Here is a 22984-nt window from a genome sequence, read left to right as displayed (position 1 = left end):
TCTACAGAGTATATTTCTCCAGGCAATGAACTGCCTTTTACTTTATGCAATCAAAACAAGAGAAGTGGGTAAAGAAACAGGACTTACCTTGGAGCCACGCTCATTAAAGATGATCTCTACATCAAGGATTTTGCCAAATTGCTGCAAAGACACAAGTTTTTTAAAAAATCATTTTTGGTGATCCATTTTTCACAACTTTTGGGGACTGGCTTAGTGCAAGAAGAGAGGTGAGAATATTTCCATTTCTAGCCTACAGTCAGAGGTATAAAATGCCAGTCACATGACCCAGCTCTCTCAGGTTAGAGCATGCAGATTCTCCTGGTCACAGAACCCAGGTTTTCTCACAAGAGTTGAAGAAATAAAACAATATCCAGAACAGTTTTAGAAACAAACTGGCTTTTTTTTTGGTCCCTTGATTTAAGTAAAATCTCCTTTCTTCCTTTGTGAACTACACATACAGAGCAGTCTTCATTCTAGCGAGACGTACTTTTCCCAAACAAGTTGCATGTCTGAAGTTTTCCCATCTCCTTTGCAAAACAGCTTCCATCAACCTCATTTTAATCTCATTCCTTCCTTGAAGAAGTTTTAAGGTAAGTAGCAAATGGAAGATAGTAAAAATGGAAAAGGGATGCTTTCACAGTTAGAAAGATGATGAGCACAACTCCTGGACACTGTGATTCTATGACATTGCCATAGCCACAGCATTCTTAATATTATGCTTGGCCAATTGTTTAAATTAACATTTGCACATGCAGCCAAATAGGTATATTGCTCATTTTCCAAGTGCCTTGCTTGCAAGTCTTGTGTCCAGGTTTGCATATGTGTCAGTAAACTGACTGAAGATGCCTTTAAATATGTAAGGCAATAAAAAGCTATTAAGCCTCTACTTGATAAGTATTCCATAGCTGTCTGCATACAAAATGCTTGCAACAATTCTAGCCATAGTTCGTCTGCCTCCATTCTTCAGTCTTAAAAAGGAGATAGTCATGTTTAATGAACACTGCTTCACAGATGTTGTTTTTATTGTTCTATTGTTCAAGGACAATACTCTATCTTCTATTTATCTCAAGAACAACTGAGTGCACAATATCTGACGTTACACAAAGTTTGAACACCACCAACGTAAACATGAACAGTGACTACGTCTTGAACACTCTGCAGCTCGACAGCTTGAGCATGCTGGACCCTTTTGGATTCCTGCTTTGCCAAGCACAGCTAAAATACATTCCCTGTCTGGCACGGACATCGTGCACTTGGTACCGACTTGCCTATTACAGAGCTCGGCCATCGGGTGCTTTTTGCTGTCTTTGTGGCATATGGTTTGGGCACTGCCATGAAAGATCTCCGTCACGATCTCCTTGTTGGCAGATTGTTTCACAGTGTAGTGTAGTTACATAACTCACTGCTGGTTAAGGGCTGTCCCCACTTTCTCTTCCCTCCCGCCTGAGCTCACCACCCTGGCCCCTTTTTATTCTGACCTGTAGGTAAACTGATATAGCTCGATCTTGTAGAAAATTACACACACACACACGCACCCCCCCCCCCAAAAAAAAAGAAAAAGAAGAAGATTTTGATGGTTTTATGACCTGAATGAGCTCAAAAGGTCAGGTGAGTGCCAGGGCAGCTGGAAGCAGGGGTGAGAGGAAAGGAACACTCTCCCTTAGAGCAGGATCTGACCCAATCCAATTAGTTCAGCTCTCTAGCTTTGCCACACACTTGCTCTTGATAAAAGCAAATCTCCAAATTATTTTAGAAATCTTCAGAACCATCAAAAAAATCACCATTTTCCTCTCTATAACGATTTTAAAAGAGAACAAACTGTGCAGCTGCTGGTGTGCAGTTATGCCTTGCCATCTCCCCTCTCTCCACACCCAGCTGGGCCTGGGCACTCAGCACTGCTGCCAGACTTGCTCGCCAGCCCCATTCAGCTGAGCTCCGTGCTCAAGGCTTCAACATGAACAGTAAGTCCTGCCCTGTGGTGGAAGGAAGACAGCACTAATGCTGAATGCAAGTGGTTTGACTCAGCTCTGTGAGAAAGGGTAGGACGTGCTCCTAGCCCTGTGGATGGATTTATGCAATTTCCTAAATGACAGAATTCAGGTCAAATCCTGCTGCTGCAGCAAGCACCCCCTTGAAGTCTTCTCCAGTAGACTAGAGATACTCATGCAGTTTGCCCCATCTCTTTCCTACTGGGGAAAGAGCTGGGGATTTTCAAAGAGGCAGGAAACAGCTTGGGAGAGAAGGAACAGGGACAGCAGAGAGGCCAACTGGCAAAGTCAGGTTTGCTGGGAAGTAGCTGGGGACAGGAGAGACTGCTCTCCCAGGCAACTTCCTGGAGGAAAAAAAAGACAAAGCAAAACAAAATAAAAGCACACGGAGCAGCGTGACAGGAGGAAGCACTCGGGGCTCTTCAAGCCTCTGCTAGAGTCATCACTACAGCAGCTCTCCGACAGCTCCTAACACCACCGTTCTTGTCCTCACTGCCACAGCGGTTACAGCAGGTCCAGCACTGGCAGCACATTTTTTTTGGTAGTGTGCCAGAATTTCCCTGAAGAATGAAGGCAGGGAAAAAAAAAAAAAAAAGAACTAGTTCATTTTAACAGTTTATATCTCCTTCAAAGCTGAATCTAATTTAGTAGAACATAAAAAGACGCTTTGTTTTCTGATGGTGCTTCCCCTATCAGATGTCAACAGCCTACTGAAAACAATGGAGGTTTTAAGAGTTCCTTGGCAAAAGGTCACAGATTTTATATTATAAAATGCCAGGCCATCTAAATATGTGTCAACGTCAAGCGCCCCCCATAGATTTTTCTAAATCACATATACATGCATGTTTGTGTTTTCCAGCAGACAGAGGGTACAGCTGAATAAAACAAGATCCGTGGTCAGATCATCCTCGAGGACTAAGTCGCTGATCTCTGACCTTGAGGATACGGATCCTATGCTCACGGGCTTGATTCTTTCACTCAATGATTGCCATAAACATCATTTTCCCAAAACCCCAGGAGAGCAGCAGTGAAAAAAAAAAAAAGCCCTGGGCAGAGTTCACAACCTCTGAAGAAAGCCCTGCAGGACCACTCATCTCAAATGCTCCCCACCATGACTTAAAAAGCCTATTATGTGACCAGGAAGCCAGAATGCCCTATCACATGGCAGGGCATGCAAACAGCTCCTTCCATCAACTGCTTCTTGTGCACCCATCAATCATATGGAGTGTGGGGGCTGCACAGGCATGGATACTTCCAGCAATGCCATGACATAGGAGCTGCAGAACCTAGCTTAATCTCAGTCCTCCATTTCTTGAAGTGACTTTGTGCCAGCTTTCAGTTATTTTTCTGTAATACATAAAAATTATGTCCATTACAATGGCACTGTTAGAACAGTGACTGTTAGAAATAATGGTTCTAAGGGACATAAAGATATTAACGAACAACAGCTATGACCAAAACCCAGCTTTCCTGCCTGAACATGATGTACCTTACCTTACATACAAGGACACTGTTCAAGCAGGCACATGCGTGATGTGTTTCTTTCCACTCAGATGATATGAAGACAACAGATTTTTCCAGCAGAGGCCATAACTACATTACATGTAATAAATTTGAAAGATCTGGCACCATGGTGATTTTGCCTTCCAAGGCACTGACAGTTTGGTAGGGCCCTTCCTGTATGTTCTGTTCCAGCTGGCCCTGCCTCATCTCCCTGTCTAGAGCTTTCAAAATCAGTTCCAAAACATGTTAGACAAGTAACTTAACCCTAAAAATGCCAACAACAGGGAGTACAATGCAAATTCTCTAGAAATCATGGAACAAAAAAGGTAACTTGAGCTACCACTCCACAATCTCGCATGCTTATAACAGCACTCGGAACCACCACGCAGCTTCCTGCCATTCCTACAAAATTTGCTGTGATCCACGTACACCTGGAAGACACCAAACAGTTCTCAAAGATAGTCTCAATTCCACCAGAAGTTTAAAATAGCCAAGAGAGCGACTTCTTAGGCAGGAAAGGATTATAGGTCCTCAAACTTGAAGTGTATGGGCAAGAGTATTTCATATGCAAGACAGATCCACGCTGCAGAGCGCCAAGCTCCCCGCTCCACGGGGTTGTACCTGCTCCCCAGGATGGCTGGCACCCCACTAGCATGCATCTGTACTCGGTTCTGGCAGTGTGGGGTCTACCAGAGCTGAACTCAATACTACAGCAGTTCAGCAGTACCAAAGCAGTCTCACCTAAAGCTGGATCGCCCTTTCACAAAGGGTGATTCTAGGAATCACACGGGTGAAACACATTAAGATAATAGCAGTGCCTCTGCTGGCTGAAATCAACAGCAGTATCAATAGAAACAAAGTCCTCCCATGCAATGGGCATGAAGGTGTCTTTTATGAGCTCTCTCTTACCACAGGAAAAAAAAAGAAATAAAAGATTTGTCACAAAGAAGCCATGTTTTGTCCAAGTTTTTTCTTTGTCCTATTTGGCATTGAAGAGTTGTTAAGTGTAATCTGTGGCAGGTAGTACTAGCCTGTGAAGAAACAGAGATAAAATATGTCTGTATATCCAGAAGACAGGAGTTCTTCCTTCAGATTTCTTGGCCAGTCAAAACAGCAACCTAAAGCCCCTTTGGGCAACTTTCCTCTTTCTCTCCTTTAGGCTTCTTACATTCTAAGGCATTTCTGCTGTATAATTTACTTACCTATCCTAATGATTAGTTCCCTGACAATACTTGTGTACCACCAAAAAAAAAAAAAAGAGAGAAGAAAAACACATTACCAAGAGAGCTGCTGATATCCCCCACCACAAGCAAGTGGCAGCCTACAGGTCATAGTTCTGAAGCGAGCATGTCACAAAAAGGCAATGCCCCCATTTGGACCCAGATCTCAAGAGATTTCACGCCCTTTATTCTGCTATCCCACCCTCCAGTCAGCATTCCTCATTTATATCTTACATAACCTCCTTTGGAAAGGACAGCTGATGATTCTTGAGAAAAAGTGTTTCGCCAGGGTAAATTTAACAAAAATCGATTCTGACTCTGTGTATGGTGGCTCTCACAACAAATAAGAAGGGCTTAATGCACTACAAACCACCAAAACAATCCGCTTTGCCTGTTTGTGCGGAGACAATTAGGCATCCTGTTTGAAAACAGAGGGATATGCCCCTCCAGGCAGCCCAACCCTACCACCATATTCCTCAGGAGACTCTGAAATCCATCAGAACTGACCAGAGCATCTCAGCCAGTGCTGTACTGGAAAAAAAACTGTTTCTTGAGGCCTAAGAACCAAAGCTGTGAATCATGACATGCAACCACAGGCACCATCAAAACACAAAACTGCAAGGGTTGGGAGCATTTTGATGGATGAATTTTTCTTCTGCATTTTTTCTCTGCCAAATAGAGATGGGAACAAACTATTATTAGTGGCTATGGAAAGGACTACAAACATAATGTCAAGAGTTCTTACAAGAACAAGTCATACCACATCCCTCCCAAAATGGATAAACAGACATTTTTGAAATTTGTGCTAACTTGTTTTTGACACTAAATGATACCAACGCTTTCACTTGCCAGTATATTTCTCCATTATATAGGTGAGGCTAAATTACTAAGAACTTTTCTTTCAGGGTTGAACAGGTTAAACATCAGCTTCCCACTAGTGAATCTTACCATAGTAAACAACACTTAACCCCCTCAACTACTTGGTATCATGGACACATAAGCACTTGTATAGCACAAGTCATGTCCTGAACTCTCTGATACGCTAAATGAATCACACACCCAGTATCTCACACATAAAAACACTTATCCTTTCAAACCCTGAGCTGCACGCAGAACCAAAGTAACGCAGTCATAACCTTCTCAGCCCTGCAGAGGAGCAAGATCACGTGGCTACTTCAGCCTGATACTCCCCCTTGCACCACTGAAGCAACTGTCGTCAGTGGCACCCAGCGCTCCCAAATCGGTCCTTTCCAAAGAAAACCTTCTATCCTACGAGGACAGCCTGTTCCTAAATACACAGTACCTTGCACTGAGCTGTACCAAACACATTTTTTGTCAGATTTCTCCTCAATTAACCAGGCATTTCAACTCATTCTTTGACTGAATTTAATCTTCCTCCTTCTCAAATAGCAAACCTTTCTGGCAAGGTTTTAATATTACTATCTCCATGGCTGATAGAGATATTGAGTAGGAATGAGACTGAAAAAGATCCCTGGGGGAAATTTTCACTAGAAATGGTCTTAATCACTACTGTCTCCCCATTAATTACTACTTTTTAAGATCTATCATTAAAGAGCTTTTTAATCTGTGTTCTGTTTATTTGAGATAAGACAAGCATTTTTTTAATCAAAATTGTTCATGTGGACTAAATCAAACACTTGAGCAATATTTAACTGTATCACTATTGCTTAGTACAGTGTTGTCAAAACAGACAAAATGTTTGTTTAAAAAGACATTCTCCTGCATTAAGTTTTGCTGAATAATACTAAACTGTATCTTCAGATGTTTTAACGTGTCAAAACTATTTTCATCTTGGATCAGCAAATGCCTAATTAGCACATAACTCTTTGGGTCATCCCTTTTAATTATTTTTATATTGAATTTATATTTATATTGAATTTTTATATTAAATTTAATTATTTTTATATTGGGCAGTCTACCATCCTTTACAATTCCCCTTGTTTACCAGAAGCTGCTAAAAATTGATATTCATGGAGAAGAAACTTTCCTGGTTTGACCATTATCCTTGGGAATACCTTATATAGATCTACTTTAAAAAAATACTAGCAAGTTTTTTTTTTTTTTTACACAACTATTTACAAATTTGCATTGGACCTATACCTAGATTTTTTTTCTCTTAACATGTAAAAAAAATGCTGTCTTTTCCCTTGAACTCACATGGGTATCTCAATGACATTCTCATCTACTGTTTTTTTGTTTAAAGTTTAATAAAATTCATTGCCATTTACTTTCTCCTTTACCTCATCTTCTCTCCCTTATGAAGGGATAGCTTTTTGTCTCACGTACTCATTTTCTGTGACTGTGGAATCCTATCTTTTTGGCTACCAGTACAATTTTGCTGAACATTTTGTAGCTGTCATTAACACTTCCCTTTCTGAAGGTCCCTTCGCAGCCAGCTATCCTGCCAACTGCTTAAACCCAAGGAAACCGACCCTTCTCAAGCTCCTTACATTACTGACTGGTGCCATATTCTGTTTGCACACAGTAAATGCAGGCAAATAGCAATCGCTGGTACCTAGGCAACTGCAGGATTTCGGGTCAGCTATTAACTCTTCGTTATCTGCCAGAACAAGGTCAACTATTGATTTATTCCACTGTTGGTGCAGAACTGTGTGCATGAAAAAAAATGACCTATTCCTTCTAGGAGCTTTCTAGAAGACTTTGCTGGCAACATGAAACGTTGAGTAAATATTACCTGCTTCAAGCAGCCTATTTATTTTGTATCCCCATAGCAATAGGTCTAGCATATAGATATAGGAAGCATATAGATAAGGAAATGTTTGTTCCCTGTCTTAGCATATTTCAGAGATCTGTTACAGACACGAAGTAGATGGGAAATTATTTTAAACCTGAATAAGTTGGTTTCATCAGAAAAGCTTGCATTTGAAGCTCTCACGAATGGCAACGATACGGAAAGCATTATGTAATTTCCCTCAATCACACACAAAACAACATGTCTAAAGTCCACCTCTATTCAAGGCTACATTAAAACATCAGCTAATTCTCTGTGCCTCGGGCCTGGGCTGACCTCTAGCATTCTGTTCAATCCTAAAGGGATTTCTTTACTCCTTCCCCACCATCACATTTATTTCTTCCTCTGCTGCTTTGCTGTCTACCCAATTTCTCTCTTTGTACAGTAGTTTTGGAAAATCACTCCAGGCAAGGATTTTGAGTCTCCCAGATATGACGTTGAGGAGATGTGACCTGACACACAGAAAGGAGAGGGAGAAGGTGGGGGGTTACTAGCCAGGCACAGCTGAAGAGCTAGACAACCACAGCACCCTGTAGAAAGAGTTGATTTCAGTGAGTCCCCCAAGGGAAAGCATCCCGATCCCAAAAAAGGAGTCGGAGTGAGGGGGATTCGGAGAAAACCACATTCCTGCTCGAGGCTCTGAGCATGCTGAGAGAAGCGGCACAGGCAGAAGGAAAGGGAGATCTACAGGAGACATCGATTATTTCCTTGGCAAAACACCAGGGCTTTCTATTACAGGAAAATTGTACAAGGCTTTTTTATGCCCCACAAGATAAGCTGTCTTCTGGTAGGCCTGCCTCTTAGCAAACACCAAGCACTGCCGCCTGATCTAGCCAAAGGTTTTATGGGGAAATACACCATTTACCCCAATTAAATGCTGTCACCATGCTGGAACTCCAGATGATGTCTTGACAATAATCCAACAACAAATAACTAGAGAACAATGGAAACCAATGGAAATATATAGGGAGTTTTTCCTTTCTCTGTGTTAAAACTAGTGACACCATTTGGGCCCCAGATAAGGATGGAAATCCTCACTGAAAGCAGCTAGACCTTGCTCAGAACAGCAGTTCATTCAAATCCCCTGGTTCTCCTCATCAACAAAACAGAGACGAGAGTCACTGCATCAGTGTCACCAGGGCAGGAATATCCTTGTCATTTCCATCTCGTCCATGCCTCCCCCCACAGAGGGGGTGTATCTGGTCCAATATGATGGCGTATGAAAGGGGACAGCCGCCCAGCCAAGCACGGGTCCCGAGGGAAGGGGCAGCAGCCGCGCGGAGCAGCTTACGCAAGTGATAAAGCTCCCGGGAGAGGCGAGCAGCCGCAGCGCAGAGCAGGGCGTGCGAAACACAGATTGTGGCAGGTGGGCCAAGAACTGGCTGTGATTTCAGCAGGCAGTTTATACAGACCGGACAGAACTGCCTACCACAAAAAAAAAATAAATAAATCAAGCTAAAAAACATAAGCAGACGCAACTGAGAGTACTGAGAAACCACAGATTGCCAGGAGATGAGCTTCCCCCTTAAAACACAGTCTCATTCTTAACACCCATGGACCTTTATATCCATTATCAAGGTGGAATCCTAGAATCAAAATCTCAGTTCTGCCATCTCCAAAGGTCATCTTTTCCAATACTCTGCTCAAACCAGGTCTGATTAGATCAGACCGCTCAGCACTGTGTCCAGTTGAGCCTTAAGCACCTCTGATGATGGAGGTTCCACAACCTCTCTGGGCACCTAGTTTCACTACTTAACAGCCCCCACAGTAAAAGTATTTTCCTAACATTTAATTGCAATTTTCCATGTTTCAACTTGTGTTCGTTGTCCCTCATCCTATAACCTGTGGTCTCCAAAGAGGATGTAGCTCCGCCACCAATGTTCTCCAATCAGACAGCTGTAGACAACAAAAATATTTTCCCTTAGGTGTCTCTTCCCATGTTAAACAGGCCCAGGTGTCTCAACCTCTCCTTGCACACCCTGTTCTTGAGGGCCTTGGCAATGTTGTTGGCCTCTGGGAGCCCAAACATTCCAGATACAGCTCAAGTGCCAAACAGAGGGGAAGGATCACTTCCCTGGGCCTGCTGGCTACATTTACTAATAGAGCCCAGGATGTGGTTGGCCTTCTTCCCTGCAAGGCCATGCTGCTGACTCAGGTCCAGTGTCCTGCCCATCAGGATCCCCAGATCCTTCTGCTTCCTAGAGCACCAGCCACCAGTGCTGCAGGTTTTTCTCTCCCAGCTGCAAGACCTTGTGCTTGCTCTGGCTGAACTTCACTGGGGCTCCTACCAGCCCCATTCTCCAACCAGGCAGGGCAGTCCTGCCCTCTTGCATTTTGACCACTCCCCTCAATTTTGTCTCTTCCACAGAATAGCTTCTTGTGGCCAGAAGAAACCCTCCAGGAACAGGCAGCAAAGAGATCCCACAATAGCTAGTAATTTGGACTCCTGCAGGCAAGCACAGCTCAAGACCATTGCTGAATGTTTGAATATTTCTGCACACTTTGTTCACTTCCTACTGCATAAACTACAAACAGACAACCCCTCTTCTCTCATTTATGAATGTCCATGAATTTCACAAGCATACAGAACTGTAACTATTGCCTGTGAGTGTATATATGCATGCACACAGAGCAATGGCTCAAGAGATGCAACAACTGAAAAAAGAACCCTGAAGAACTTGGAGGAGCAGCCAGCTTTTCTGTTAGGACCAAGATGTACACTCAAAGCAGCACTGTCAAGGTGGCAAGAGTAACCCTCCCTTTGGTGTTCCCCAACTTGAGGTCCCTACACTGCATCCCAAACAGGCAACAACATTTAAGTGTGCTGACTTAACATGGACCTATCATCTTGTCAACAAGTCAAAGATTCTTGATGACAACATACAGATAACTCCACCTGAAGATTGGGTGGGTTATGAAGCATCTAGTTCATTTATCTCTGTGTCTACACTGAAGTAGTCATCACTTATATGCATGAGAACAAAATCTTCCCCAGAGAATTTATATACTGAGATGAATAGCATACAAAGTTTACAGAGAAACTATTCAGTCAGAACAAAATGGAATGTACGTCATACACCATGTCAACCACATGCAGTTACTGGTTGGCAAATTTCTTCCAGAACCTTTTAAAAAGCAAAAGTGGATCATGAGGAAAGACAAATATTTCAATAAGTTTCTAAGCAACCAAAAAAACAATGCTTTGCCATGGCTATAGTAAGTCAACTCAGTGCTTAATCCTGTCTTAACTGGGAAATTAGGTAAAGATTTGTTTTGGGTTTTTCTTCCAAACCAATTGTTAACTTACATGAAACATCTTGATACGAACACGGTTATTACCCTACTTCAGCAAAAAAAATTTACAGTGTGCTGGCTGAACTGGCATTATCCTCACATGAATATGTCGGCACCACGTGCTCCACCTCCAGCAAAGGAGAAATTGCTGCCTTAAAAGGCTTCAGTAACTTACCCCAAACATCTGTCGAAGGTCAGGATCCCGAAAGCGGAAGGGAATGTTAGACACATGAAGCCGTTTTGGAGTGGATTTGCTCTCGGTGTTCTCACTGCTCTGTGTCTGAGACTGCTGTCCATCTGTCTGTGCCCCTCCTTCTGTCTGCTGAAATCAGAAAGACAAAAGTGTGTGCATGACTGGAAACCATACAGATTCCTTTCACGTGCGTCGTCTATCTCTTTTTAGGTATTAGTACCACACTTGTGACTGCGGTATCTGAGAGCTTGACAATTATTTTGATAAAGCCAGTAATGCTTAACAACAGATCTGTTCTTCCTCTTTCTTTCCATGAGCAAGCAGTAATGACATCTCAGTCTCTTTCCCCCCACATCACCTTTTAGCTTAGTAGATTAGTCTTTGGTTTTCTTAAATTGCTTCTCTCTCTCCCCGTTTTTCCTCACTTCAGCTGTTACCATATGAAAGCTCTAATGAAGAGGCGGATCTTTCATATCCTGAAACTGGAAGGTAGAATTGCTGCTCTAATCTCACGTGGCAGGATGTTCACACAATCATCTAAATCCCACAGCTGAAGCGGCAGCTTTTCATCAGACCAATACCAGAAGTGCATCTGCTCTGTTGTGCTCCCTTCAGAGAAATACCGTGCCAAAAGAAAATTTGTAATCAAGTAGTGAAAATCCATATTTAAACAGCTTGCAGATATTCTTGATCAACTTTTTTAGTTAGTTATTTTCACTCAGAGGTTTACAAGAACTCCAGGTGCTACTTCCTGCAACCAATTCCACAGTGAGAATAAGGGAATTTGTACCAGTGTTGCCAAGAGCTGACTGACACAGCAAGACCAGGCCGAGGGGCGGGCAAGGGTTACTTGTGCAAAGAAAAAGTAGACGGAAAAGACAGGAGAAGAAAGGAGACCAGTGTGCCAGAAGAGAGATCTAATACCCACACAGGTAAGGCACACGGGGAAGAAAAAGGAACTTCAGCCACTTGCAATGGGCCCAGAGTCAAAAAAAAAAAAAAAAAAAAAAAAGTAAAATTTAGACAAGGCACTAAATGTAAGGGCCCCTTGTCCTGTTCTTTTGCAAAATGCCTTAACGAGAAATCTCGATTTCTTACGCTTTGGTCTGAAAAAATGCCCTCAAAACCTCATAACTGTAAAACAAAGCAGACTGTTATCTGATCAGTTTTATTGACCTATCCCTCTCCAACAGTGAAAACCAACAAACAGGTCAGGGTATTAGAGAGTTTAGAGAGTCCCCACTCTCTCCCTCCCTTGCTGCTTGCCTCAGATGTGTTCCAGTGATGCACTGACCACTTGCATGATGTACTTTTAAGCATCATGTAATTTCTTTACATGCTAACCTGACTTCTTCATTAACCACTAAATGAAGAAATATTTTACGGGAATGCAAAGAGCACCTAGTTGCTTACGTTAGACTGTTTCAGGCACATACAATTACACAGAAAGTCCTTAAAACTTAATATTGAGTAGGTTTCAGGGTTGTTTTAAATACAGTTTGTCTATTTCGAAGAAAGAGAAATACCAGGGCAGTTAGCCACACACTGAACAGTGACTGGACAGAGTAGATTGCCCTGCACACACCACTGAGTAAACAAACACTTCATGGATATTTGGAAAGAAATCTCTCTCCAAAGATGAACTGGCAACGTTAAGACAAAGCTTCTTCTGGCCAGAAATGTCTCTGACAGATACGACCTTGAACTTGCATATTGGTTTTAAAGGACTGACAAGAGCAAACTAACAGTAAGCACTGAGCTCTTGTCATGCTGGGTGAAACGGTGGCAGCTTTCCCTTTTATCTTAGCAGGGCTGTGCAAGCAACATAAAATATGTTTGATCTGCTTAGAATAAAATCAGCCTTGATGGGAAGAACAGAGCAATTGCTCTTGAGAGCAATGCAAGTCTCAGGAGAAGGCTGGAAGCAGCAGCCATTTCTCTTCGGCTAACTCATCCACCCCTAAATATCAAATTTTTAGGAACAACTTTTCAGATGTGATCGAGTGGAGCTCTGTAAAGTTGCCTTCCCCTCACTACCCCCTGCCACATCCCTATGACAAAAAGCATCTCCAAACACACAGACAGAGCACCCCAGGGGAAGAATCAATGCAGCCGGCTTGTGATTAAATCACACCATGCTATTTGGCGGTTTTACTTTTATGACTCCATCAGAGTCCCTGTTCCTCAGGGCAAATCTATCCAAGAGGGACAAAGCACACGGGTAGTTCATCCATCATCAGTCCACAAAATGCCAAGGAGGGAGCGTTCCAAAACAACTCCCCCCAAACCAGCATCACTCTTGCTCAAAGGGACTGCCCTGCTGTCCATTATCGGGCACATTTTGGAGCCTCGCTAATGTGAATTCCCAAATCTTTGGTTTACCATGACTGCGTGTGCAATCGGCAAGCAGGCAAACACACATACACGCAGGCAAATCCTTCAGCAGACAAACACGCTCAGTCCATCCTCAGTTATTAAAAGGCACGGATTTTCAACAGTGATAACAAAAAAAAAAAAAAAGAAAAAAAAGAAAGAAAGTCCTTAAATTCATAAGCTGGACAGGAGGGGAGCTGCTCCTTTCACAGGCAAGGAAACTAGTCCACACTCCTCTCCCACCCATTTGTTCGCTGACAGAGGGTACAACTCCTTTCCTGTCAAGGGTGCAATATATCACGTACAGTGGCCCACTCACAACACGCTCCCAGCTGCTCTTGCACGTGGCCGCGCGCTGCTGTCACGCAAGCGGCGCGGGCGACGCGAGCACTAAGACAAAGGCTTCAACCCGGAGAAAAAACAGGAGGAACAGAGGCCCCAAGTCCAGTCCAATCTTTTTGACTGGAGCAGGATCCCCCAAATGCTTTCTCAGGTTTTCACATTTTGTGGCTTTGGAGCAGTCGCTCAACATTAAATAGCTTCTCTCTCTCTGGATGCTGCAGCTCCCTCCTTTCCATCCTCCACGGCCCTAAGGAAAGGCTTGAACTTTGAGCCGCTATAGCATTAGCTCAATACATTTGTCTAGCGCCACACATTCAGCTACAACGTAAACGAAAGAAAGAGTCTCCTCAGATCTTACTCCCCTCCCTCGCCCTGCTTTTATGGTTATTCCTTGTCTTAACTCATTAGGAGGGAGATGAAAGGAAGGGCCTGAAGCCTCTTCTCAGGCGGCACATAATGGAGACTGGCAACAGCGCTGCCCCGGCCCAGCCACGTGGTAACAGCCCGCGCTTCTCCACGCTCCTTCGCCCGGCCCTGGGCTCCTTCCCAGCAGCTCCTTCCTCCCGGCCTCGTGTCAACACGGCGCGGGGCTGCCTCAGCCTCCGGAGCACGGCCGGGGAGGCCACGGCGTCTCTCCTGCCCACGCACAAGCCCTGCGCTCTGCGCGAGGGCGCCGAGGAACGCTCCGGGCGCAGGGGTTTGCTCTAACGCCCGTTTCCTGCGTCCCCACGCCACCTCTCACGTACCCACCAACAGGCCAGAAACCTTACACAAAACAAGGCGGCTTCCAAGAAGAGTGTGCGCGCAGGCACGGCCAAAGGGCAGAAGGAACCTGAACAACGCCCGGGTGTCTTGCGACCTGCTGGGGACAGCGACCTCCCCACCTCTCAGCTCGCCTCTTCCATCCCAAAACAGCACTTGCCGAGCATCTGTCCTCGTCAGGAAGGACACGAGGGCCCCAGCACCACCTGAGCTCGGAGCAGACACGGCGCGAGCGGCACGGGGCTGCCTCGCAGGGACCAGCAAAGAGCCTGTCAACACCCAGCACATCCTGCTCCCATCTCCTGCCCGCTGCTTCAGGACCGGAATTGCTTCAGATGCAAGTTACGGGAAAAGAATCCCCCATGCTCTCTCCCAGGAAATAGGAAGTCCAAAATGCTGTGAATCATAATGAAGATGAAATACATGAATTACTGCAAAGAAATCTCAGAAGGGCCTTGGGTGGTTTCACAATTTGGGAGACAGATTGTGCCGCCTCCACAACTTCTCGAGTAGTTTTGGATCCTCACAAAAAAAAATAAAAAGGGGGAGGGAAAACGTTGCCCAAGAGCTTGAGCTACAATGTGGAGACAACGACCGAAATTAATGACTGGCAGATGGCAATCTCCCTGCGGAGAAGGGCAGTGCAGGCAACACAGGCAAATACTCAGCAACTTCCAACCAAGTGTTTGTATCGAAACAACCATTTATCAGGAAACAGATGTCTACTAAGCAGGTCTGATAGAAAAAAAATGAGTGATGAATTTGATAGTGGTCACTAAAACCCTCCCATGCCTCATCCTACTCTATCGGAGCATGACTGAGGTTCCCGTCCAAGAACAAAGGGGAACTTCTGCTGTCTATATTTAATTCATCACACAGAAACAATTAGCATCTTTCAACAACAGTAAATTTCATTTAAACATTACATCCATGTAGCTGATTCTTCAGAGATGCCCTCACAGTTACATAGAAAAGACCCAGGTTATACTTCATCCACAGTTACGATGTATCAAAATACTCGATACACCAAAAACTTCCCCAAAAATGGCTGCCCATGTACCAAGCAACTTCTACAAGGCTTTTAATTGTTTTCAATCAAGTGATATTAATTTAAATCTTTTTTTTCTGATTACCCATTGTCTATCTTCAGACATTCTACAACTTATTTTGTTCATTTTCCTCATTTTAAAAAGATACCACCCCACCTAAGAGTTGAACGTAAAAGACCATAGTTTGCTAATCACCTTGCACGATGACTACTTGCCCTACATGTCACATGTAAGAAAGAAAATAATAATTAAAAAAAAACTTTTTTTTTTTTGCTTTTTTTTCTGAGCATTACTTTTTTTTCTAGGCTTCTCTCCTTCTCCTACAGTGCAGTGGTGAAATGGTGAAATAAACACCCACCCTGCTGGTCATGATACCAAAGTCTTTGTGAACAAAATTCTACTCCGTTTCTTGTGAAACAGGAATGCTCTGACAAGCTGGATAAGGTAGCAAGACTTCCCGGGCTGAAGTTCATCTCAGTACCATTGCATTCCTAATCCAACCAGAATAGCTAACACAACGACAGACTGAAAATCTGTCCAGCCCACTACCTTCTTTGTGACAGTGGTCAAATGGAGCATCTGTGGAAGAACATAAGAGGGCACATGCGTAGCAATGCTCCTCTAGCACAGTGTCCCAGCCTCCAGCAAACTGAGCCAGTTCCTGCCTTTGTACTTGGTCACTGGCAATTAATCCATCATCCACAAACTGGTTTAATGAGTTTTTTTGAATTCGATTATACCCTCGGCTTCCAAAGTTCCTCTGTTGCCAAAAGTTCCATGGTTATTTTTTTATATGAAAAAATAAACACAAAACCAATCCTTTCTTTTGTTTTATAAATGCCAGAAACATTTTCTGCATGCATTTTAGTAAGTGCAAATGGGAAAGTTTCCCATTTTGCTTCCCACACTATCCAAGATTCCAAGATTCTATAAATCTGTTGTGTCCTTTCATCTCTCTATGATCTCGTATTTTTAAGTGAATATTTAGTTTCTTCCCATAAAAACATCTTTTCCATCAGCATTATTCTCCTTCTCTATATTCTCATTTTTGCTACAAGCTTTTTGAAATATGCAGAAACACTATTTCTGCACACTCTAACATTTAATTCCTATTTCTCTCAAGACTATTTCTAAATCTGTCCTATTGGACAAAAGTCTACAAGTGCTGACAAATAAAATAGCCGGCCCCATACTCAAGGCAAATTCCTGATGTTAAATGCCAGAGTTTGCTCCCGTAAGGCAGCAATTTTCAAGCTGAAGTGTTGAAACAGTGAGCAGCTAGTCATATGAAGCCAGCTCGTCGTATCTACCTATTAAAACAGTACCAGAAAAAGAAGTGAGGATATTAATTAAATATATTCTTCACCTCAAATGAACAATTGCTTTAATTACTAAAATGATGGTAAATAATTACAGAGGAAAATCTTTCAATCTTAGACTAGGCAAGAAATACCCAAAGGAAAGTCATCTTTGTAACATCATCCACGCGTTACAGAAGAAAGCTGAGAACCCTCTGGTGATATCTGGGGCACAGTTAGATGGCTGCTCAGCCTCCCTCCTTGCCTCTCAATAGGGTATGCAGGGGACTCCCACCACAGGCGTGTCTTCTTTAAGAAGGCAGCAATTCTATTTCTGCTAATGGTGTGCCACAGGAGTTGCATGTGTTTCAGCACATCAAGGACTTGAGACACATGATGCTCTGTAATTAAATAAGGCTTTCGATTAGTTCATGACAAGGTAACACAAGTCAAGAGCACCTGCTACTTTCATGCAAAGGCATTTACATAAACTTGTCCCCGTACATCTATACCTCCAGCTGCATTCTGTAATTTATATAGACACAAATTCTTCCCTCTGACATTAACAAGAGAAATGAGTTGAATAATCAGCTCACAGCATTAAGTGCATTTACTATCGAGCAAGCTTTTTGAGTTCAGTGGATGATTAATCTTCCCTCTGAGGGTAGAAGACCAGGAAACGCAGCGAGCTGACAACCGCTCTCGGCTTCGGGCCATGCGCTCCGTACGCGCTTACCTTGCGACGAGAGCAGCGCGTGCTGGATTCCTCCGAGAGCTGCTTTAATTCATTAACCGCGCAAAAGAATTGGACAGCCCTCTGCCAGGTCAGCAACTTAAAGGAGCTCGTGTGTGGAATGGCAGAGTCAGGAAACGGGAGCGGGAGCTTGCCTTTGGAGCCAGCGGAGGGCAGAGCCAGACCTCTCCTTTCTGACAGCAGTGAGGCCTCAGATCAGATTAGCTGCCGGAGGAACTGCAGCCTAATTAACATCTCCACTTTGAGCTATCTGTGACGAGTGTCTCCGTTATGGATAAGCACACTAATGTAAACCACAAAAAAAAGGGGGGAAGAAACCAGGTGACCCAGCACTATAAAAAAGTGAAATGCAAAGTGTCAACAGTTTAAAAGACAGGTCACTTATAAGCAGACCGAGTAGGCCAAATATGGTCTGCTACCTCGGTCTATTTTTAATCCAGGTCTTTCAGCTGTGCTTTGGGATAGTATCAAGAGAAAGGACAGATGCTTGGAGAGAAAGACCAGGAGGATTCACATGCCAGATAATAAACAAAGCCCCACAGATGAGGCTTCAACCTAAAATAAAAAGATGCCCCAAATACTAAGCTCTAACCACCTTTTATACCCATTTCTCTTCCACTGCCCCTGCTCTGAGAGCTTGAATCCTTCTTACCACTCTGAGGAGTCCAGCACCAAGCTTACCCTTAGCTAAAGCCATTCCCATTTGCACTGTGGTTTTATGGAGCATAGGAAAGCATTTTGGAAGGCACAGACTTTGACTCTAAAGGCTTATTTTCCTTATGTTCACTGCTGGTATTCAATTCCAGGCTTCCAGACCACAGTGTATTAACTCAATAGACACCACCACTGATCCCAAGTCATCCAACGTCACTTGCCTGTCAGAATCTGCCAAGCTTCTCCAGAGACGTGCTCCCACCCAGCGTGTAAGGGGCAGACCCCATTACACTGCTATGTAACCTGTTCCAAACCAAGTAAGAAAAAATCTTTCCATGGGCCTTAAACTCACCCCATCTCCTCTGTTATTTTTTGAAATTATCTTAAACACTTACAGACTTAAAAGCAGAAATCTTAAAGATGGGGAGAAGCAGCTATCCCAGTACACCTTCTGCTATCTCTAGACAGCAGACAACAGCACAAATCCTCCCCTTAAAAGCAAGGAGGGACCTAATCTGTCCGGTTGAAGGAATTTCTGAATTACCTCCGAGGAGCACAGGCTTCATGTCAGCAGCTTAGAAATTTGCTGGGTATTCAGCCTAGGATATCGTCTTCACTCACACAACAGCAGCTGCGCTTGTCAGTCCTAAGAATGGGAGGGCTGGATCATGTATCACTCACCACGACTTTTTGCTGTGTTAAAGTTAGTAGAGGCAGACAAAATGATAAAAGTTAAAAACCTGGAGACCACAGCAATCTAGTCCACATGGGTTTAGCATACGTGTCCAATAATAACCAGCCTATGTGATGGACTAGGTGCTTGAGGAGAGCTGTGAGTTTTCAGTGTGAAATAACCTATCTGACATGCTGTATTTTAATAGCACCTTTTAGCTTGAGTAACTACCAAACTTTTTTCCCTTCCTAAATCTTCCCATCTTTCTTAATGATGTATTTCCTACATCACTAGTCAATGTACGGAGAAGTAGAAAGGTTACAAAGCAGGGAATCCCAACAAGAACAAAAGTAATTTCATATACTAGGAATCCAATACAGAAAAATAAAGGGATTCAAAACCCCCAAGAGCCAGTGCATGTAAGAAAGTCTAAGAGAGCCCTTGGCAGGGGTATTCTTCCCTCCCAGCACCAGATTTCTGCATTCACGACCATCTGAGATCCCCTGTTTGAGCAATTCTAGCCATAACAGCAACAGGCTCATCTGTGTCCTTACCCTTTTCTGGCTAGCTATGGTCTGCCCACCTGACTGCATGCTTGGCTTGCACACCTTTAACTACGTTAAATGGCCAGAACAGCCAAGTCCACCTGTTTCCAACAGCCGGTACAAGCGCCACGTGCTCTTCAGCCCATTTCTCAGCTAACCTCTCCCAGCCACGGTCCCTCCACAGCCTCCTGGCAACATCCCCTCCTCGCTGCAGTTTCCCAGCAACACTCCCTCCCGCACATACGGGCTCCTATTCCTGCTCCTGAGGCTAGCAAGCACCACCACGTCACCGTGCCAGCGCGCATCGGCTGTGGGCTGCTCAGGGCTTGCATTAGCTGATGAAACGCAGAGCTCGATGCTGCAGTGGCATTGAGATGGCTCCTAATATGGAAGAGGAGCAGAAGGTTTGGCAGAAGTTTACATCCAAGGTCAAGGCTCACATCATTTCCATTAAAAAAGAAACACTCAAGCTCTGGACAAAGATGGGAACAGGCAAAATACATCGGGAAAGCTGCTGCCTTGTTTTATTCACCATTTCTATCTTTCATATCAAATTAGCAGTCCTTGGAGTAGCTGCTTGCTCTCAGGCTACAGACTAGCAGTCCAGATGCTGCGGGTTGGCAGGCCATGGGGGCATGGGACAACCTGGTACTAAAACGATGGCTTCTATTACTGCACACTATACCTTGCATCAGCTGTAAGCTTTCTTTCTAGCCTGATGTCCTCTTGTCTGTATTTGTAATGAACGGCCCTTAGGCTGAGGAAGGCCTTTCCAGTGCTTTCTAAACATTACCAATGTGCCTGACTGGGTCTGTACTCTTTTCTTCTGTGAGACATTGAAGTTCAGACATTCCCCGGATGAACTCAAAGATATCTTATCAAAGTCATAACTAATGTCGTCAACTGTGCAGCATCTGTCCATTGCAGAAAAGCAGAGCTACATGCTGGGAACCATGCACACTTGAGCTGGCACTATCAGGTCCCCCAATCGCTGGCACTAAATTCACTCAGTACTTACAGGGGGAAAAATAATCTCTATGAGCCAAACACCCAACTACAAGCAAAACTGAAAGCATTAACAGATTAAATCCATCCCTGAGCACTGAAGGCTCTCACCATAAGGCTCTTTATTAGGAAGTTAAATCTTAACAAGTGGCTTACAGGGTGGATAAAGCTTTTCCTGGGATAATCTGCCAGCATGTTGCCCAGTGCCAGTTCCAGGCCATGGGAAGAAAAAAGTAAAAAGATGTATGAAGGTGAAATCTTTGTGTGGTAAATGGACACATAGGAGCTGAGAGGTCTTTGCCTATCTTTGCCCCCCCAAGCTCCCTGCCATCTTCAGAAAGTCAAAGAAAGTATTTCTAAATTCTGTTAGCTTCCTGAAAACAGAAACATATTGGGATTACACCTACAACACGTGTGCTGACTCTAATCCTTTGTATTGCCAACCTTCCAGAATTTACCTTTATCACATTTACTTGAACTGTTCATCAGTTAGCAGAAGGTAACTAAAACTTTTGTAAAAGACTGTCTCTAGACAATGCCACCAAAGTATTCTTCCAAGCTAGAGGCAAAGACACCATCACCTCAAGCATCATTTTGCTTCGCAGACAACAGGGACATGCCTGAGGGAAAGACAGGAACGTAGTAATGGAACACGAGAACCCATGGTCTGGTAGCTCCCTCCTTTTTGTATCTACCAGTGATTTCCTGCATCCTGCTGAAGCAGTCAGCAATTTAACCAAGTGCTGCTTTGTGGAAAAGCGGCAGCGCACTGTCTGGGAAGCGCTGCCTCATCCTCCTGCTCCCCACTTACTGCAAGGGATCCGTTCTGCGTGCTGGCCGTGTTCGTGCTCTGCTCTCCGTGCGGCTGCGTGCTCCCGTAGAGCGTCAGATTGTGCTCGCTGGTCTGGCCTGCATAGTCCTGAGTGTGGGGCACCCCGTACTCCGTGGGGATCCCATTCTGTGGGGGTGGCGGGAACGGGATTGTGGTGAATGGCTGCACCATTGCATCAGGAGTGGCTGCTGGCTCCTGGTTACCCTGAAGGAAGAGGAAACAAGGAAATGGCTTTAATAACCTACAGAAGATGGAACAAAACATCATCCCGAGGAATCATTTACAAATATGCACACGGGCCATAAAGTTTGTGTAAATATGCCACCCACTGCCATCATGTCATTGCATGCTCTTCGGTTATCTTCTCTATTGGAAAGAGCACGCCTTGCTCCCATGAGCCACAAGACTGTTCTCTTAATCTCTTTAGGACTCCTTTCTCCCTACTGGGTGGCATAAGGAGACCAAATTGTGAGATTGGTAACTGCCACGGTGTTGTAATTTCGCAAAATACTTTAAGCATAATGTGGCAGTGTTTAGGAAGGGAGAGGGTGCACCAAGTACCTTGAAATGGAGAAGGAACCCCAGATAAAAGAGCAGGGTTTTAACTTCTAAATTTCCTTAAAAATACAATATCTGGGTCACTCTCCTCCTGCTTGACATTCACAACTCTGCAGACCATGTGTGGATCAGGCCACCTTTTTCTCTACCATGTTTCTGTAAGTGGAAACCTCCCTCTGCCATGTTTTAGGATTGACCTGTGCAACAGCCCCTTTCTTTGCCCTGGCAGCACTGAGTTCGGAACACTGATGTCCAGGTACCCGACAGCTGGGAAAATGTATTTGCTTTTGGTTTGCCATGAAGAAGAAGAGGCAAGAGCCGCGGCGAAACGAGCTGAGAACATGAGCCTGGAGCACACTCACCCTGTCCCCATCAAGAGCACCACTACCTTCCTGCAAGGTGTTGATTACACACTCCTCCCTCAGCTCAAGGCATCCCACAGAGACCTCTGCGCTGGAAAAGGGGACTTTTTAGCAGCTTTTAGTGTGGCCTCTGATGCAGCTGACACCAACTGGATGACTCTGAAACAGCTGACGGCACACAAAAGATATCCCCAAGGACTGTAAAAATCCTTCCCCCACCATGCCTCAAGAGTGCCTTAAAACAAAATAAGTAAATAAAAAATAAGCCACCACCAAAGCATACAGCATTGCAGCATCTGCTGGACTGCGACAGAGGGGAGAGCAGGGAGCTGGATCCAGTCACCTGGGGTAAAGGAGAAGAGCTTTGACATTGAAACTCAGCCCTGGAAGCCCAGACTGCTGCACCGCTTTCATCATCACAGCAGAAAAATTCAAGGAAAAGATTTATGATAGGAGGGCCGTTTGATTTATGTGTGTGTCAACAGACTAATCCCGATTTTAAATGTTGGCTGCTGTTCCAGCCCTGGGCCCTCCCACACAAAGCCCGGAGGTACTTGAGCCGATCCCGACATGGGTCCGCTTAAGTCAATGGAGGAAAAGGAAAACGCTCCTCAGCATCCTGTAGATAGGAAAAGCAGAGCGGGCAGCTACAAAGCAGCCTTTCAGCAGGGCGCACAGGGGGCCCAAAGAGACCTCCAGCGAAGCCAGACAAACCTCGCAGGCCTTTACCGGGCTGCCGGCAGCTTCCCGTTCCAGGCGAATGAAACGGTGACAAATCCAGCACACCTGCAGCCAGCGCCAGGTCA

At 44.3% G+C, this 22984-nt stretch overlaps 1 protein-coding gene across 11 annotated transcripts in view; it reads right to left on the bottom strand.

The window, feature by feature from the left end:
• Positions 1 to 22984, bottom strand: part of RBFOX2 (RNA binding fox-1 homolog 2) — a 162833-nt gene that overhangs the window by 31316 nt on the left and 108533 nt on the right. For all 11 annotated transcript variants that reach the window (XR_015913779.1, XM_088531921.1, XM_088531913.1 and 8 more), the window contains 3 exons: positions 21238 to 21462; positions 10954 to 11100; positions 88 to 141 (listed from right to left, as the gene is read on the bottom strand). Coding sequence is in view for 10 of the 11 variants with exons in the window: in XM_088531921.1 (XP_088388047.1) it covers positions 88 to 141; positions 10954 to 11100; positions 21238 to 21462 (426 nt within the window). In the remaining variant the exon portion in view is untranslated. The remainder of the gene's footprint in view (positions 1 to 87; positions 142 to 10953; positions 11101 to 21237; positions 21463 to 22984) is intronic.

The sequence above is a fragment of the Tinamus guttatus genome, unplaced genomic scaffold (genome assembly GCF_059628265.1).
Source record: "Tinamus guttatus ecotype Peru unplaced genomic scaffold, ASM5962826v1 Tinamus_guttatus_pri_ptg000439l, whole genome shotgun sequence".
Classification (NCBI taxonomy): Eukaryota; Metazoa; Chordata; class Aves; order Tinamiformes; family Tinamidae; genus Tinamus; species Tinamus guttatus.
This window is presented reverse-complemented; position numbering and strand designations above follow the sequence as displayed.